At 44.7% G+C, this 18507-nt stretch overlaps 1 protein-coding gene across 1 annotated transcript; it reads right to left on the reverse strand.

Moving 5' to 3' along the window:
• Positions 1–12091: 12091 nt before the first annotated feature.
• LOC128460135 (protein SOGA3) lies at positions 12092–17773 on the reverse strand. The gene is made up of 8 exons (XM_053445184.1): positions 17042–17773; positions 16157–16381; positions 15770–15928; positions 14551–14619; positions 13685–13954; positions 13226–13606; positions 12330–12992; positions 12092–12202 (listed from the first exon to the last, which is right to left on the reverse strand). The coding sequence occupies exons 1-8, from the start codon at positions 17771–17773 to the stop codon at positions 12092–12094; spliced, it is 2610 nt and encodes an 869-aa protein (XP_053301159.1).
• Between the last annotated feature and the right edge of the window lie 734 nt (positions 17774–18507).

The raw sequence follows: 18507 nt of genomic DNA on the forward strand, positions 1-18507 counted from the left end.
GTAGGAACACAAAGTGAGCCGGATTGTGACCTTGTGACACTGCCTCCGGTCCAACAGATGGGGACGTTTGGTACTCTGTGTGTAAAGTGGGTGAAAAACAGAGGTGCGGAGTGCTGGCATTTAAAACTACTCACTGGGGCCGACAGTTGAATTAATATTTGAAGCTGTCAAACTCTGAGACGATGAACAACAGCTTGGAAATCGTTAAAATGTTATTGATACGGGTGTTTAAAGGTAGGATCAGCACCTACTGAAGTTGACAGGAAGCTAACTTTCATAAACCTCAAATGTTACATATCATGTGACATGTAGGACAGGAAACGATTGTCGTTGTTCCTTTAGTTGTTCTTTTTTTTCTTCACCCAAGTTGTGTCCCAAGCTGTTCCAAGAACATTTATCACACATCATGACAGGTGTCTGTCTTTCAAGCTTTATGAAACTGTGCACTCACTTGTCCGGTGCAGGTGGATGCCTGGGGGGGGGCATCCTATTAAAGAAGAAGAAAAATGCAAACACCGTAGAACTCGAAAGTACACAAACATGCATGATGTTTGAGACATGCAAACGTCTTTGATGTGTTAAGTTTTAACGAGAGAAATGGTTTGTACGTAATGCAAAGGCAAGGCCTGACAGAGGCCTGCAAACAGCTCAGTTTCAGGTCGTTTGCTCCCTTTTATGTTTAACCTTTTGAACAGGGTGGTCCTCCATCCACACTTTTATGACACACACTCACATACGCACACATACGACTGGTTGTTAACTATCTATTTTCAGTCTGTTGCTGCAGCAACTGACACATGCTGAGGATTTCAGCGTGGACCTCCAATGAATGAGAGGCCTGTCCGGGCAGAGAAGCAGCAGCACAGGGGCAGAGGGCACAGGGGCAGGGGACAGGTGTGTGTGGGCGAGAAGAGGCAGGAAGGAGCGTGAGATTCACACGCGCCTCGGACGGCAGAGAAGAAGTTATGTCAGCCACAAGAGGCTCGTTCAGACAAATGTAACACTCATTCTGACACATGTATAGAAGAGACCGGATATCCAGTCTGCCTAGTAACTAGGGCAGAGAGTCTGTCTGTGCCTTTGAACTTCCAATATTCAGAGCTAAATAAAGCGAGTTAGGACCTATATCCAGATGTATGATATCATGCCTTGGAAAAAAGCTATTGTATTGGGCATTGATAAGATAATACTCCTCACATAATGTACTTAAAAAGTACTGTTTACATTCACATAAACACATAAAGATTCTTGCCCCTCCAGTGTAGTAACATTAATATATTTTATAAATTTCTTATTTTATATTTATATGTATTAGTTATATCAAAAGTCAAACCTGTTTTTTTAATGCTTTTTTTAAAGTTCTTATTAAAAGCACACATAGCTACAGAAGCCTATAAAGACCTTATTGCAATGATTCATTTTATACCGTTACCTTAATCAGTATCTAAGCATTACAGACTTTCACATGGTAACTGATCTCGTCTATCTATGTTCTATCGATTTGGTCTTGATTTGGACTAAACTCAGAAAACCTGATGATGTGTAGCAGATCAGTCAGATCAACTCGGATTTACAACAAACACCTCCCAAATATGAATTAACGTACAGCAACTTAAATGTGTAAGGTAGCACTTATACGAAGTCCCGTTGTAAAGGTTCACTACAAGCCTCACATCAGCCTGACCTATTCAAAAGGGAGACATCGGTCAGTTTACCACAGTGTTTTAATTTTTCTTGCTAATTCTGTCACTGCCTCCTGACAAAAAAGAAAACGGACCTTGCATTCAACTAACATCATCCATAATTGACCACATGTTGCCTTAGGTTATTCTTGTTTGTTAGATTTATATTTTGAACATCAATCTTATTGGTCTTTGCCGATTTAATGTGATACACATGCACAGGATGGCAGCACAATGTCATCCACATGTATACACACATGCACACACGTACTCAAGCCCTCCCTATTATAACTCATCTAAATAAGCCTCTGCACGATAAAAAGCGTTTGAGCAGATACTCCCTGTACCCAGATGTCATGAATAGGTCTGCAGTATGTCGTGCAGTAGAGCTGTGCAGCACTGGCATACAAGACCATAAAGTAAAAGTTGTGCAACTCCCTAGAAGTCTCTCGTGCTGATGCTAAAACTATTTTTTGTTGGGTGTTACCTCCTTCGGGGTTGAAGTGGCTGCGATAACTTGGCCTGCCGACGTCACGGGAGCCATGGCTACAGTTCAGCTGTCTGTTCTTGTGTTCCCTTTCTTTCACTCTCTGTCATCTGTCTGTATAGCTGCTCTCATGAATAGCCCGTCCAGTGCAGGACATGCTGTGCCAAGCTCTGCCCCACACTGTGTCGGAGTGTCCACAGCCAACCAGGGGAGTAGTGGTAAGGGAAATATCACAGAACTGGTCAAAATCATTTTCACACTTTACACCGTGGTTCTCCCGTGGAGGAGTCGGATCATACAAGAGGCAGCTAATCAAGAGTTGGCAAAGGGCCTGATGAGGACAGAGGAGTGATGGCCAACAGGATGCCTTGTAAATATACTCACAGGCATCCCAAGGAGGTGCCAACCTGTAAGATGGGCTCTCATTTACACACACACATATACACACGCACACAATGAGGGAGCAAATAAGGGAGACAAACAGCCTCTGAATCAGATTAACACTTACACTAAAATAACTAGAATATAAACGCCAAGGCTCAACAGTCTTAAATTCAATCAAGTCACACCAATTTGCACTCATGTACAATGTTTTTGGGGTGAAGAGTTGAAAATGCCAAAAAAGCCCAATCCTCATGGTTAAAGAAAGTCAAACCCCAATTTCCTGGATCTACCCCCTGATCCGGATGTGCACCAAAATATAATGGGTTTCCCCCTGACCAATACCACATCCTTCCTCCAAGTTTTGTGGTGATAGGTCTAGTAGTTTTACATAATGCCTGCTCACAAATAAACAAAATAAACAACAAAATAATGGACAGGGGCATTACCTCCATGGTGGAGGTAAAAAAGCAAGTGGTCTGATATACCTAAATAAATTATTCAAATTCAAAATACATTTTCACTCAAAAATTATCAAAACTTAAACTTCTTCTCAGGCCCCATCCCTCCACCAATGTTGGTTGAAATCGGTTCATACAATTTTGCATAATCCTATAAAATAGCAAAATTGCAAGTTGGAATGTGTGCAGGAGCTTTTTTTCCTTGTCCGACCAACAAATAGACAAAAATCTATGAAACATAACCTCTTTTACGGATATTACAATGGAAGCAGATTGGAGCAAATAAAATCATCAATTTATATTACCTATTTAATATCTGATTGGGAGGCAGAAGCAAGGTAAAATAAATAACTAGAGAGGAACCAACACCCCCCCGCCCCCTCCCCCTCCTCCCACTCTTTTTTTATATCTCTAAAGACAGCAGGCTAAGATTTCTGGCACCAAAACACACGTCACGCTTTCTATTTCTGTCTGATGTGCAACATAGCACTTAGAGGTTGGGTGACAGGGATGAAGCATCATGGGGCCAAGGGACTTCCGCACGCCCGCCCAGCCTTAACATGACTTTTCACACCTTAACTGCCTCTGCCAGGAGACAGTCCGTGTATATTAGTGGCACAGCATGCACATTTGCATCTGTGCACAGGTATGGGTGCTCGTATAACTGACATTTATATTTCCTTGTACATGTGTGAATTGAAAGAGTGTGAGCATGGGTCTCGGGCCCCTTCCACAGAACAGGAGGTGTCAGGGAAGCTAGAGGTCGTCGGTGCAGTCTTATATGAGGCGAGAAACACAGAGCATGAAAAGTGATCCCTCGTGATGCCAAATCACAGTCTGTGCCACACACTGGATATCCTGGTAACGACGGGTAACATACCTTCTCCTGTACCAACATGGCGCAGTGCACTTAACAGGTTATTGAGTGTGACATTTTTTTTGTTAGAAATAATCTTAACTCTACATAATTCAAGTGCTTTATAATGTAAACGCATCAAAAATTCACTGTATGAAGAGGACAATCTGTAGAGGAAACATTTTATCATGCAGCTCCTCAGATGATGTTTGAACCAGATGATGTGTAGAAGTTTGCGAACACTTAACCCCTTTGCAAAGGCAACACAACTTGAGCCGCCACTGCTCTGGCATGCAGGGAGTTGCGGGTGTCAAATATCCATATAGGGACGACCTGCAGTAAATCATCAACACCCAGGAGCACGGGCCATCATCAGTAGAGCAGCACAATGCAATGTTCCAATGCAGAGAAGACAGAGTCTTTCATTCAAAGCACTTTCATATTTATTACCAAGAAAACAAAAAACATTAAAGGCATATCCGTCATTTTTCACAGCTGGTATTTGAACATCTTAAATATATTACTTTGACAATATGATACAGTAAAACACGCTGTAGTTGACAGTAAGCAGGTTTGCTGCTTGGAACACATTTGCCAATTAACCCACTCCCACTCTTGGCCATGTTGAATTTGATTCAACAAGGCAACAATGAGGATTAAACACATGAGCATGCACCCTCAATCTAGGGGAGCATGCTAAATCTCTTTGTACAGAAAACACCTTAAAACGCAATACAAAAACAATGAGGAGTCAGGTAAGAGTCGACTAATGTTAGGCACAGAAGAAGCAAAAAGCCACAGCAACACTGGAGCATGTCGTGGATGTGTTTCATCTTGTAACGCAGCATAGAGGTAAAATGAAGCACTTCACCGCCACCCTCTCGTAAAAGCACTTTCCCAGAGCAAGTCCTCGCTATTTACAAAGAGCGTGTTGGTTGAGGGGTTTTCCTGGGGAGGGTTCGAGCTTTAGTGAGATGGAAAGGTATCACATGATGACAGTCTCTGTCTGAAGGGAGTAGGAGAGAGCAGGTCGGTGCTTCAGGCCTGGGCTTGGGGTTCTGGTCATTGGGCTTGGGGGGCGATACACTGGGCCTGATGGGGCGGTGATTAAGGCGGGCGGGGTGCGGCTGGCCCATCTGGACGGAGGCCGCTGATTGGCTGGCCGTGCAGGACGAGAGAAGCACCCCGAGTTTACTGCAGACGACTCGGCTGGATTTACCTGGACAGAAACATGAAAGCATTTAATGGCTACTTCGATAACGTTTGGGGGCAAGGAGAGGTTGGATTTAATCCAATGGTGAGGCAGAAAAGAACCTACCTGCTGCTCCTGCCTGCTGTGAGCTGTGTGACTTGTTCTGTGACTGGAGCTGAACTCATGTTGGATGTCCAGCATGTCCAGCAGCTCAATGAGTCCTTCATCCCTCACTCGGCCACAACCTGGAAACTCCTGTCCCGCTAACCCCCCCCTCTGAATCCTCTGAGCTCCAGAGGAAGAACTTGACACCCTGGAGTCCATTTTGGGCTCCACATGTTGGGGCGCAGGCTTCCTTCCTCCATCTCTTTCTGCACCACTGTTCGTCCTGGGTCTAATCTTTGGGCTCCCCGCCGCCTGTGATCTCCTGTGGGAGGGTTGAGGACTGGGATGAGATCCTTTTGATGCGCCGTAGCCTCCCCTCTGATCTTTATGGTTATGTCTTCCAGAATCTGACACTAACCCCCGTTCTTGGCTCGGCTCTAAATCTGCTGTCAGCACATCAGAATCTGACTGGCATTTGTGGGCAGGCATACGCACGGGCGCCCTGCCGGCGACTGCAGCGGCTCCCAGAGCTCTGCGCTGACAGACGGGGGTTGGGCACTTTGGCTCCATTCCCTGTTGGGTCACCACCCCTGTTTCGGTGAGAGTTTTGCCTTCGTTCTCCTGAAGCATGGCTCCAAACTTCCTGAGAACAGAGGGGCTGCCGCACTTTCTGTCTCCAAGGACGCCCGGACCGAAGCACTTCCTTTCCAGAGCGGGGGACTCAACAGTCTTAAGTGGGAGCTGGGAGCGTGATTGTGCAGCAGGAGCATCCCTTTGTCCCAGAGGAGGCTTGGCACCTGTGTTTTCCTTGTTTGGGGAACTCCCTCTGCGAGGGGAGCCCTTCATGTTTGACACTTGGTTCTTTCTGTTTTCAGTCGCTTCAAAACTGTCTCGAACCGGCTCTTGACCAAACCTATAGGAACACAAACATTAAAAGAAAAACTAAATCATACACGCAAAATAAGATTGATGGGTTATTTTAAAATTGAAATGTTTGTGGATGAAACCTCCTACCTGTCATTTTCATATCTTCTTCTGAACTCGTTCTCGTGTGCAGGGGTGTCCTGGCTCACCTTGATCGTGTCACTGAAGTGCTAAGACAGAAAAATCTGTTTTAGTCCATATCAACCATATCAACCACTGCATATCTGTAGGTTTAACTTAGAGTGTTATTCAGGATGACTGGCTGGTTTCTCTTTCTTCACCTCACCAAAACCTGAATAGTGACTGACCCTCTATCATCGCTCGATATAACCTTACTGACCTATTTTACTTAAATGTTGCCAGGGCACATGGCATCTTATGTGGACCCGGAAACAGTTTAAAACCCATTTCTCAGATGCTCTGTCAGGAGTTAGGAATGCTTAAGAGTTGGGGGAAAGTATGTGGAACTTACTCGTATCTTGTAACCCGTCTGTGTAAGCAGACTTGAAGGAACCAGCTTACTGTAATCAATATGTTCCTGACTCATATCATCTAGTCCTATCTGGTTTCTTCAGATGTGCAAATGCCAAGAGAATGAGGCATAAGCCAGGGAAATGATCAGAAATGCATTTCCTTCACTCACCACATGGCGAGCTCCATTGGTCTTCCGACTTATTTGTTTCCCCTGTCCCAAATAATCCTGCAGCAAGTCCCCGATCTCTGAGACGCCGTTGCCTTGGCAGTAATCGTAGCCTCCCTGATGACTCGCGGGGTAGCTGTACCCGTTGGGGTTGTAGTTGCAGCCGTTGTTATGGTGATGCGGCACAGGCAGAGCTCCTGGGTGATTCTGGCTGTGATGGCCTGGCACAAAAAGACCATTGCTGTGGTGCGTCAGGCCACACTCCATTTCGCTGCCATTCTTCTGGTTGTCAGTGGCGTTGTCGTTTGCTCCTCTGCGGGCCTGAACTTCATTGTACAACTGGAAAAAGAAAACGGGACAAAACATTAGCAACCTCTTGATGATTTTCTGCTAATTGGGTATATTCTTTCAAATCAGTTGTACTTTTTCACACCTATTGTACATTACCGGGTGCAAACATCATTTTCAACAACAATTACTGTATTTAAAGACCTTTATTTATGATCAGCGCATGTTATTCTACTTTGCACAAGCATCTGTTTCCCATCACAGCCTTCGATACTTCCTTTAGTATCCACTTTCAGACCGTGTGTATGTGTGCCTGTGCCTGTGTGTGTCTGCCTGTGTGTGTGTGCAGCGTTCAGCATGTCTGTCAGCGCAACACAGTTTAATTAGCTTGTTAACATTTGTCTGTATCATTGCCGTAACAAGGCCACTAGGTTGAGTGAGTCTATGATCTGTTGGCTTAGCTTGTTAAGGAGCACAAGCGCGCACTCACACACACACATACACATAATGTACATACACGCATATTACACAAATTAACACACTCTAAGCACGATAGGCACTATGGAATCACTTATGAACAGAACCATTAGCATGTCGTCACACCCCAGTGTGCGTGGGAAACAAAGCAGTGTTATCTTGGAGAATCACTGTCAAACCAAACTCTTAAATGAATAAAATGGATTTTATGCAGTTACATTTCTGTATCTTTGTTGGTTAAGACCTGAATCATTTCTTTTTACAGTTTAAGACAAAGAACATAGTTTATAATAAACACAGGGTCTTACTGAATTTTACCTCTATCTATGTAGTACTGCACAGTAGAGATCAGTTAAAGGAAGTTGGGATGATGGGTAGGGAATCTTAAAACACGAACTTCCATTCAGTGTCCTACACTATCCACTAATCCAAAGTAAGTGAACATTGCATAGCTCCAGATACTGTGTTTAATGTGTCATCATTCCAACACAGTGTGCCTTGTCAGCCATTTAAGAGCAAGTGGCAGCTCGAGATCACGCATACCTCTTCGATTTTCTTCTGGATGTCCTGCAGCTGGTCTTCCCACTCCTGCATTTCTGAGTCGAAGTTGTCCGTCAGCTCTGGCCTCTCTTGTCCCCAGACCCGGCCTCTGTGCTCCAGCCCACGCTCCAGATCAATGGCTGCCATGACGAGGGCGGCTAAATGTCCAGAGGGGTTATTTTAAATGGAAATTTCCCCTTTCCACTTTTCTGTCAGAGGTCACAGCGGGGGTTATCAGTGAGGGGCGGAAGGATCGATGACCTCGAAACACTCTAAAGACCAATGCATGAAAGAGAGAAAAAAAAAGTTTTGTTGATGGTTGGCATACTTTTCAAAGAGTACCACAGACAGATCAGTCCTTTTCTATGTATTTCTGCAGGCCCCTGAAACACAAATCTAGCTTTGAAATCTTAATTTCTTCAGTCTAGTGACAATATCTTTCTTTATCTACCTGGATTTGAGTTTTTCACTTGTCTCGACTACTTAAATAACTTGTTATGTTGGACACTTTCTGCTCTCTCAAAGGTCACATATTTACGGGCCTCTCCTTTCACATTTTTGTCTAAAATTCACAGGCTTGTAAGCCTACCTTTACAGCACGTGTGAACAAGAGTGTTGCATGAAAGCACTTCCAACTGTTCAAAGTCTTGGTCACTTTGACCTTCAGCCTGCCTCTGTACACCTCGCGACACGGGAAGAACACAAATGTCCAGCATGAGGTGGCTACTTTTTTGGAACCTGACCCAGTGGCGCACACATTGCATCACTTGGGAATGGATGATGGCATCGCGCTGGAGCAGCATGTCATTGTGCCTCTAAAATATCACACCCATTTGTCTTGACTTTGTTTTGAGTACAATCAGACTGAGGACTGATAGATTACAATACAATATGCAGATGATGTGCTGGTATATGTCTGTAATATTAATACTTTAAATGTAATTACATCTTTCTAGTGAGATCTTTCTTCAAATAGTAGAATTGTCAAAGGTGTGGCTTTGTTTCTTTGTAGGTGTCAATGGCCTCTATTTGGGAATTACAAGAATTGGAAATCTGTTTAAAATAAAGGGTCCAATATCAAAATGTATTCTTCAAAAATCCTAAAATGATTGTTCTTTCTACATTTAGGTGTTATATGAATATGTTGCTCACTCACTTATCCCTCAAACCTAAATAATTTGTGGCGTTCTAAATAATCACTGTATGGCAAAATGTTGTCCTACGTGGGGTAACTATTTGTCTAACCTGCTATCAAGTCAAAGTAAGACTGCCAGGCTTTGTTGTTATTGCTGTTGCCATCTTTGAATATTACGTGTCCAAGTGGAAAGTGTCTGAATGTACCACTCACTTCCCTCCCGCCTGTGAGAGTGGAGATATTAATAATCTAGTAACTACGCATAGTATTCTGACTGCGTTGCCTGTACATGTGGGACAGGGACAGAAACAGTGGACGCCTGACAGAAGCACAGAAACAATTAAAATATAAAACGTTACAATAAATGTTACAAATAAGCAAATTAATTAAAGAAAATGACCATGAACATACAGACTACAGTGGATTTTAGTAGCGTCAGGTTCCGTTTTGATTATTAAGCATCCGTAACTATCAGAAATTGATTTTCCATCTGTCACTGTATGTCTCTTCAGTAATAAACAGCTATCCTTACCTTGCTCTACGCAGAGGTTTTCTCTGCCCTCCTGTATAAATCCTCAGCCTGCTCTACTTCCTGCGCTCTGTGCGCTCTTGCCTCTCCAACAGATCCACTCCTGTGGCCTGCAGATCGTTAAGTCCCCTCACTCTGGTGCTCAACCCCCTCTCGCTTTTTCCTCAGCAGTGTTACGTAGAATTTAAAGGGCCCCCTTCCCCTCGTCACTCCTCAGTTGTTGAGGTTAAGTCAGGAGCCTTGGACTTGAGGGTAAACAACTTCTGTTCCAGCCGGGGTACCCAGCCCTTATACTGCTCCCCACTGTTTACGTGGAGAAGAGATCAAATATCATAATGTCAAATTTATTCCAGCATTTGAAGTCCCGATGGGACAACTGTCGTCACCAGCATCCTGGCTATAATTACCGGGGCTCACAGAGAGAGGGAAAGTGTTTACATAGCTATTTCAGCTGCTGCCAGCTCTCAGCCAATGGGCTTCTCTGTTGCTACTCTGCTTTAGGATGCTTGGGCAGATTTTGCCTTGTGACCAGGCCCTGCTGTAAATCATTTTTCCAAACCATGCCAAATGGGTGCGTGTGACACACTGTGTTATAATGTGTCACAGTCAATAATATCTTTATTGAACATAGTCATGAGAAAAGAGTCCAGTTGGACGCCGGGCATGTTTATGTCATTTTTCGTTTTCAGTTTTGTTTCCATTTGTGGCAATCCTCAGCTTTTAATAAATAAATAAAAAGATTTAGTGATATATATTGTGTAATCATACTTATGTTATATAATCAACTCAGGCATTGCATATATTGAAAATGAGTGACATCTCATACAATGCTCATACAATGCTCTGGAGTAACCTCTACCCATGACTGTGTTCTTGACTCATCCTGCTGCAGTGACGTCAAGAGACAGTTGCTACTGTTCATCTGCCACGCCATCAATCCCTAATCAGGGGGTCCTGTTGGGAATTTTTGGGGCCCCTCCCCCAGACAAGATTTGACATTTGGCACCTGACATGATCATCAGAATTCCTTCCAGTTTGAAGCCCCATGGATCATCGCTGTTACCTCTCCACCTGTTGTGTTTCCTAATACATGGTAAATCCTTCAGGAGCTAAAGAGAGGGATAAAAACAAACTTTATCCTTACCTCACCTTCAGGCAGGAGGAGCAGGATGGCACCGCGAGTGGGGTTCTGAAAAACATAGAGGACGAGACTGCTGTCAGCGCGTGTTACACAAGAAAATATATTTAGTGGTGGTTAAACCAGGACAAAAAGCAGCATGGAAAGGGGATTCAGATCGCATCCCCTCCACTGGTGTGACCTTAAAGCGCAATGTAAACCTTATTGAATTATAAGCTAGACAGCTTCATAGTTGTTTACACTGCAGCCTTCTTGCCCATATCAGATTATTTCATACATGAAAGCAATTTACATGTCCAGCAGCTTTCATTGCTTTCAACCGATCAGCAACAGAGACTGGTTTGCATCTACTTTCCTGCCAGCTTCAAGAATTCTCTTAGGCTGGACATATACTTGCTTTAACTATGTGTACACAGCGCAGTTGCCTTGCGTATCCTGCATTCGTTTGATGCTTTGGTTGTGCATGTTCTCAGAAATTCAAACTACGTGTCCACAGCCTGCAATTCACATACAAACAGTAGGGGCAGTGTAGAGGTAGTATCTAAGAAGTAACCATAGGCTAACTTCCCTCAGTGTTGCCATGTTTTTTATTTAGAGAATACAAATTCACACTTGATGTATGGTTTGAGTTCCCTGGTGTGCCCTTTAGTGTAAATACCACAGTAAGTTGCAGAGTAAACAATTAGTACTCGTGTATGCTAAATAAGAAGCTACCCTCTAGTACGATAAAGAGTAGTAGGTGGAAAGAGCTAGCTCAGCTCTATCACACGTAAACAAAATATATGGCTAGTAGCACCTCAAAATAAATGAAAATGTTTCATCTCTTTTATCTTGTTTGGGTTTTGGGAAACTAAAGATATAAAAAACCAAGGCTAGCTGTTTCCCCCTGTTACAAGTTTATATGCTTAACTAACCTAATCTATGGCTGGTTTTAACTTATATATTCAAAACTCAAATTAATTCAAACATTTTATATTTGTTTATTACATTTTTTCATATATCCTGAAACAAGTCCACACTGTAACTCACCTTCTCCAGGGACTAAAGCAGACAGTGGTGTGTTATGGGTAATGCCGTCTCCAGTGTTGAACCTTGCCACAGTTTCTTGAATGTGAACGCAGCTGCGGAAAGTGGTGAGCTTTTTTTTCTGTGCTTTTGGTTACCTTGGCAACAAATGATGTGGGGAGGAGAGGAAATCAACAGCGCAAATAAAAAAACAAACAAACAAGGGATGATGTAAGCGAGGGAGATGAACATCACAGAACGAAGAAAAGAGTAAAAAGAAAGACTAGTTTGAAGATGGTGGCGTAAGAGAGGGACGAGAATAACACGAGAATGAGGATGAGCAAAATGATGGGCTGGAACATCTGGGTGACAAACCATAACGGGTGAGGAAAAAACAGGTTGGATTAGATGAGAAAAAGGAGGAAACAGAGTCAGCCTTACTATATAAGCCATCATGAAACTCGTATTCATTTTAAGTCTTTCTCTCACCGACAGTGGCTCCTCTGTGTCTCTGTCCTCCAGCCTCGGCACTTCCAGTCTGTCTATAAAGGCCTGCAGCTCTTTTCTGAAGGCCTTCATCTGAGCGTTAATGCGATAAAGCAACTCGTGTTCCCTGATCCTGCTCCCATCTTCCTCTCCACCTTCCTCCCCTGCTCTCCCCAGCATCATGTCGCCATTAGAAACAAAAACCCTCGCCTCTGAGATGACGGTGGCCGTGTCTGCAATAAGCCGGTCGATGGTGCGAGCGAGCCTTTCTGCTTCCAAGCGGATGTCAATCATCTGCTGCCTGTCTCGCAGGCTGCACCGGCCACTAGGTAGAAAGCGGGCCAACGGAGAGGAGGCAGCGCCCTCGGGCCCGGTGGGCGTGTAGAGGCCCCGCGTGGGGGTCAGGCAACGGCTGCTGCCGTTAGTGTTTCTGACCTCGTCTGAGTCACTTTCCCCGCCCACTGGGCCCTCGCGTTTGCGGTGTGGTGGTAGGAGTCGCGAGGAGGAGGAGTCTTCGTCGCTCTCACGGCGGCTGCTTGTCACACCGCCGGCATCGCTATCTGCGTCGCTGTCACGTGGGCTGGGCCGCAGGGAGAGATGGGAGGCCAGGTCATAGCGCTGCATGTTGGAGAGGAGCACACGGTTCTCGTACTGCAGCTGCATTACCTGAAGAAAGCGCAAAAAACAGATGCACAGAAATAACATTTTGGAATCAGCAGGGACGATCTCAAAATGAGGCAGGCTAGCAACAAGCCCCTTGACAAGAGGTCTCTCAGTTGGTCGGATTTTACACATTGTTAAATCTGTGTCAATGAAATGAATGTAGAAGAAGAAAATGGATAAGTTTTTTATAGGATCATTAACATTCTGGTCTTCTAATACAACCACTGTAATCATACCTTTCCACTGAGGTCATTGATCTGTAGCCTCGCTGCCTTCAGCTCCTCCTGCAGGGCTTCTGCCTTTGCTGCATCAATCCCCGACCCCCCTGAGAATCCTCCTCCGTGCCTGCTGCCTCCTTCATGGGTTCCCGCTTTGAACCGTAACTTGTTCAGCTCTGTAGTCACCCTCTTGTTCTGGTCCTCAGAGTCAGCCAGGTTCCTCCTGAGGAGCTCTGCCTCGTCCTCCACCAGCTGCAGCTGCTGTCGAAGCTCCGTAAGATCATCCCCCAGGCCTCGCCCTGAACCCGGCCCACCCATTCCCCCGCACTCAGAACTCCCGGCTCCTTCTGCCTCGCCACGGAGGTCATCGAGCTCGGCTCTCAGGCCTCGATTCTCAACCTTTAGGAAAGAGGGAGATTGATTTAAAATACAGCATCACCTTCATTTGAAAGTCCCAAGTAGCATTGCCGCTCTTACCTCCAGCTCCACTATCTTCCTCCCAAGGATGTTGGCCTCCTCTTCTACCAGGCGGAGCCGTAGCTTCAGTTCTGACTCGCGGGTGGTGGGTGGCCCCCCAGCCTCTCCCTTGGGATGGGTGCTGTCCAGTTCTCCGTAGAAGGAGCGGTACTTCTGCAGCTCTTGCTCCAGTTGGTCCTTCTCTTTGTCAATCGTGGCCGTCTTCTTCCTCATGATTACGGCCTCCTCTTTGATGAACGCTAGCTGGCACTTGAGGTCCTCGTTGTCCTCCTGGAGCACAGAGAACAAACACTGATATTTAAATAGAAAAGGGCTAAACTTAATCCTAAAGTTCAGAGGGTTGCTCTCTGCAGTAAGACATAAGATTTTGTGTTTCTGAGCAAAAAAGATGTTATCTCTGTTTGACGTTTCCTAACACCAACTGAGACCTGATGTGAAAAACACAATATCTGACTAAAGAACATTACATAAGGATGTGAACCATGTTATTCGTATATGCACAACGTTTATTATATTCTCCGTTTATTCGTCACTCTCAATATATGGACACTGCCAACACATGTTCCGCCAAGGAACACCCACAAACCCCCGCGCGACCCGTGGTCGAAGGTAAGGGGTCAAAGGGAACACTTCCTTTTACCTTAATGAACATAATAGAGGGGAAATACATGTTAACAAGCCAAACCGGCAGGATCAATGCATTTTATTTACTAAATATGCATATATTTATTGTACCGGATTTGCACAGCAAAGCTTCACAAAGGTGGCTCGGAGATAAATAGGATATAATTTCCTCTGCTACTTTAGAATATGTGTAAGCAAGAGAAATAACGCAAGTCATTTCTTTATAAGTTATGACATCTCACCTCAGTAGGAGTATGTGCTGCTTTCTTATCCGTCTTCAGGACGTCTTTGCTTCCTCTTCTCTTCTGAGACTATAAAGACAGAAAAAAAAGGATGGGATCTGTGATTTGAGATGGTCTACAGCTTTTTTTGACTAAAATAAGTCTATTCCTGTATATATTTTACAAGCACAACCATTAGTACTTACAGCTCAGATTCAAATACACCATATATAACCAAAAAGATCACGGGTATCAAGAGATTTCTATTCGTCTGCTATCAAATCTTTATATATCTTAGGCCTCAAACAGACAAAGGCCACGCTCAAATGTTATTTTCTATAAACAGTAGTTAACTTTATGTCTCTGGGTTTGCTATGACTTAACTGATAAGGTAGACAGCCGTAACAAACAGCCAGTGTCTCTGTGACTCATGGCCACTTAGTCTCTTGTAGTGGACGTAACTGAACTGTGCCATGTGAGGACATTTGAGTTTAGATTGGAGGTTTTCCGATACCATTCTTCCCTTCCCAACGCAGACTCTGATACCTGGCCTTTGGGTATGAGCTGATTAAATAAATAACACATTTTACAATGTAGTTTTGGCAACACAAGCGCCACACCTCGGAAATGAAGTCGCCGTTTTGCCTGTGGGACTTTCCAGTGCGAAATATTAAAGACTTGTTAATATTTCAGCTAGCTCTTGCTAAAGCTACGTTACCAGAAATCTGTTCTTCTTTACCGCTCTGTAAACAGTACTTGTTAGTGGCAGTACAGTGCAACTGCAGTTTTGGAGCAGCAAAGTAGAATTGATTCCTGGGAAGAGAAAATTGTATTTGTTTTTTCTGGGTGAAACTAATATCGACTTTATGGTATCAGATCTGTACGTATAGATATGCTACTAAAATCTACTAAACCAGTTTCCATTATGATTATGAAGACTTGGGGCATGTCTCTAGAAAGAAGTTATTGAATTTTGGTGCTGATTTATAAAAGAAAAATTCTGAGATATCATGTTTTTTAACATTTTTGTTGATTTCTCGAAGCATTATATGTAGATCTTAAGGGGGAAAAAACAGGCATGTCTCTTGATATTTATGAGTTTGTGCAATTTGGTGCAGAGCAAAATAAAATTGGGATCAAGTGAGTTTAAATGAAGAGACTGTTGTAGATATGCGCTCTAATGAGTGCCCCTCTAGTTAACAGATGGGATGTAGATGGATGTGGGTCAGTGTTTATTTACCTCTTTGTTTTTTTCAAGTTCATTCTGCAGAGCTTGTTTGGTCACCTCAACCTCTATGAGTTTTTGCCTCAGTTTTTCATTCTCCTCTTCCGTCTTGGTGCGCTTCTCCTCCACCTTCTCCAGCTCGTGGTGCAGCCTCACGGACACATCCTTCGCCACCTGCAGGCATCGGAATGTGATTTAACTAAAAAACGGCAGCGGGATCATACACATTTCTGAAATTCATACTTTATCTTCATTTATAAACAATTCCAGGAATAATGCACCGAGCTTGAACTATAATCATTCTATCTTATCTTAGCTGATGACAAAAAGTCATGCATATCCCTTTGCAAACTGCATTGACACAGACACATGGACCCGAGCGGCCTCCCCTCCCCTCCCCACCTTCAGGTCCTGCTCCAGACTCCTGAGCAGCTCCTCATCAATCTCTCCCGTCTGGGCGTAGCGCAGCCTCTTCCTCTCGGCCTTCCTCAGACGATACTGCAGGATCCGGCAGTTTTTATTGGCTCTCTCGAGCTCACGTCTCATCTCCTGCAGCTGACACGTGTCCTCTTCGTAGAACGTGTCCCTCATCTCGTCCATCTCGGTCCTCATCTCCTCGATCTCACACTGGTGGGACCAAGGCAAAGATTACTGTTTGTGTCCAAATTGCATTATGTGACATATTGAGATTTAGAGCAGCTGCGGATAATCCCTACTGTCTTTTTAGCTTAAATTCATCTGACTTTTAACTCCACAGATGGGGTCATGGATGTTTTGAACATGAGTCAAATATAGTCAACTTCATGAAAAGAACACCATAATCTGAATTTCAAGTATTTCTGGATGTCGGCTGCAGGGTTTTACCTTGCTTGGAAGTATTTCACATACATTTCGTGCAAATGCCAACATGCCTATTTCACATACATGCTATTTGCTCTGTCTGGCCCCTTCTGAACACATCATTGATCCTATCAGATCAATATCAGTACAAATAGGTTATCTGTATGCAGCCAGTGCGTTTTCAGTTGAGACCATAGCTAACTCCTGGTGAAGACAGAAAGCATGAAGGAACAAATCAACCTGGGTATTTGTATTTCAGAGAGCAATGACACCTAAAAACCAAACTACTGTCAAGAAAAAATGGTATTATGGGTTTTCAAATACAAACATTTCCAGCCAATCGAATGTGCTGTGGCCTACTATGACCCTTTACATTGAATTTCTACTATATTTCGACTGAGTCCAAGCTGATGAGAGAGCACTAGGCCACATAAAAGCTCATCAAACCTTGAGATCATCGTTTTCCTCCAGCAGCCTCTCCATCTCGTCCAGGAAGGCCTGGTCGTCCTGCTGTGTCACGGACCCCGCCTCTGTGGCCTCCGCAGCCGGCTCCGGCTCTCCCTGAGCGGCCTCCTCCATCCCAGCCTTGTCCGCCTTGGTTTGCATCCTCGCACCGCTTCTCTTGAGTTTCTTGTGCAGATGGAAGTGGATCAGCTCAGCCTGTAAGCATCCTCCTCTCCACAAAACCGAACCGAGGCCTGACAAGCCGCCTCTACCCCGGTGGTTGATGCCCCTGTCTGCCGGTCTCACTTTCCCCGGGTAGGCAGACGACAGTAAACTCGGTCCGGAGTCGCCTTTAACGCGGGGTGGGTGTAAAGCGGCGCGACGGGCCGGTGATGGAGGATGTGCCGGATCTTCTTCGACGGCATCCGCCCTGTTTGGTCTCACTCCACCAGCTTCAGCACCATCGGGCTGAACAGCTGCCGAGCCGCGGCTCTCGGGCTCCCTCTTCCTCCCGTCAGCGGCCCTCGGGCTCTCCTTCACCCCGATGTCGCTGCTGCTTCGCGCGGCGAGTGAGGACCTGCACCTGCCTGGCTGTCTGGAGGCTCGCTTGGTGGCCCCTTCCTGGGCTGTAGCCGGTGAGGGAGCCCGATGCTGCTGCTGCCTCCTCCTTCCTGCGTTATTGTCTGATGATGCTGGTGATGGAGGATCAGCAGCGCCGCCTGCGGCAGACTTCATCCTCTGCAGCGTTAAACGGAACCACACACATGTAGATCCAAACAAGAGGGACAAAAACAATAATCTGTGCAGAGGACGCAGATAATTTCATTTGAACAACTTGGATTAATTCAAACTGTTTTCTACCATTTGAATAGATAGAGATTGTTTTGGGAAGAAGATGCTTCCACCATTGCAACCACTAGAGGCCGCTGTTTCCCAAGACGTTCTCTCACCCTGACCCATAGGCGAACTTTAGGTTTGTTTTTCACAGAACCATTAATGATGGACTGATTCCCATTGGAACAATCAGATTGAATTACAATAACAAGTTATTATCATTCTAGCTATATACAAATTCTGGCTGTTCACAGGGAGCTCCTCATAATGAGTTCTTACCGCAGCACTGTGCAGAGGAGGCTGGCGAAGGGAGGGGGCACCGCCAGGCACTGCAGGGGCAAGGGCCATGTGACGTAGGGACATACGTCAAGCCAGGAAGTAACCTCCATAATAAAAGACAGTGCTGCTAAAAACTGGTTTTAAAAGATTGACAAAAACAGAATCAGTTCAGACCTTGTACCACCTCCCAGAACATTTCCACATTTAGTCAAACGGACATTGTTTATAGATATAACAGGGCTGACTATATCACATTCTCTGCAAATTAATCAATTCATTTTATATTCATAATCATTCACACACACTCCTTATAATTAAAGTTGTTACTTAATGTGCCTATTGCACCCTTGGATGCA

Source organism: Pleuronectes platessa, chromosome 17 (assembly GCF_947347685.1).
Source record: "Pleuronectes platessa chromosome 17, fPlePla1.1, whole genome shotgun sequence".
In the NCBI taxonomy this organism is placed as follows: domain Eukaryota; kingdom Metazoa; phylum Chordata; class Actinopteri; order Pleuronectiformes; family Pleuronectidae; genus Pleuronectes; species Pleuronectes platessa.

Bases quoted from the DNA above. Each gene is read 5' to 3' on its own strand.
- LOC128460135 (XM_053445184.1), bottom strand. From the start codon at position 17,773: ATGAAGTCTGCCGCAGGCGGCGCTGCTGATCCTCCATCACCAGCATCA. The intron at 15,929-16,156 runs GTGGGGAGGGGA...CGATGCCTGCAG, and splicing joins GTCTGGAGCAGGACCTGAAG to GTGGCGAAGGATGTGTCCGT. The intron at 12,203-12,329 runs GTGAGAGAAAGA...TTTGTCACCCAG, and splicing joins ACACAGAGGAGCCACTGTCG to ATGTTCCAGCCCATCATTTT.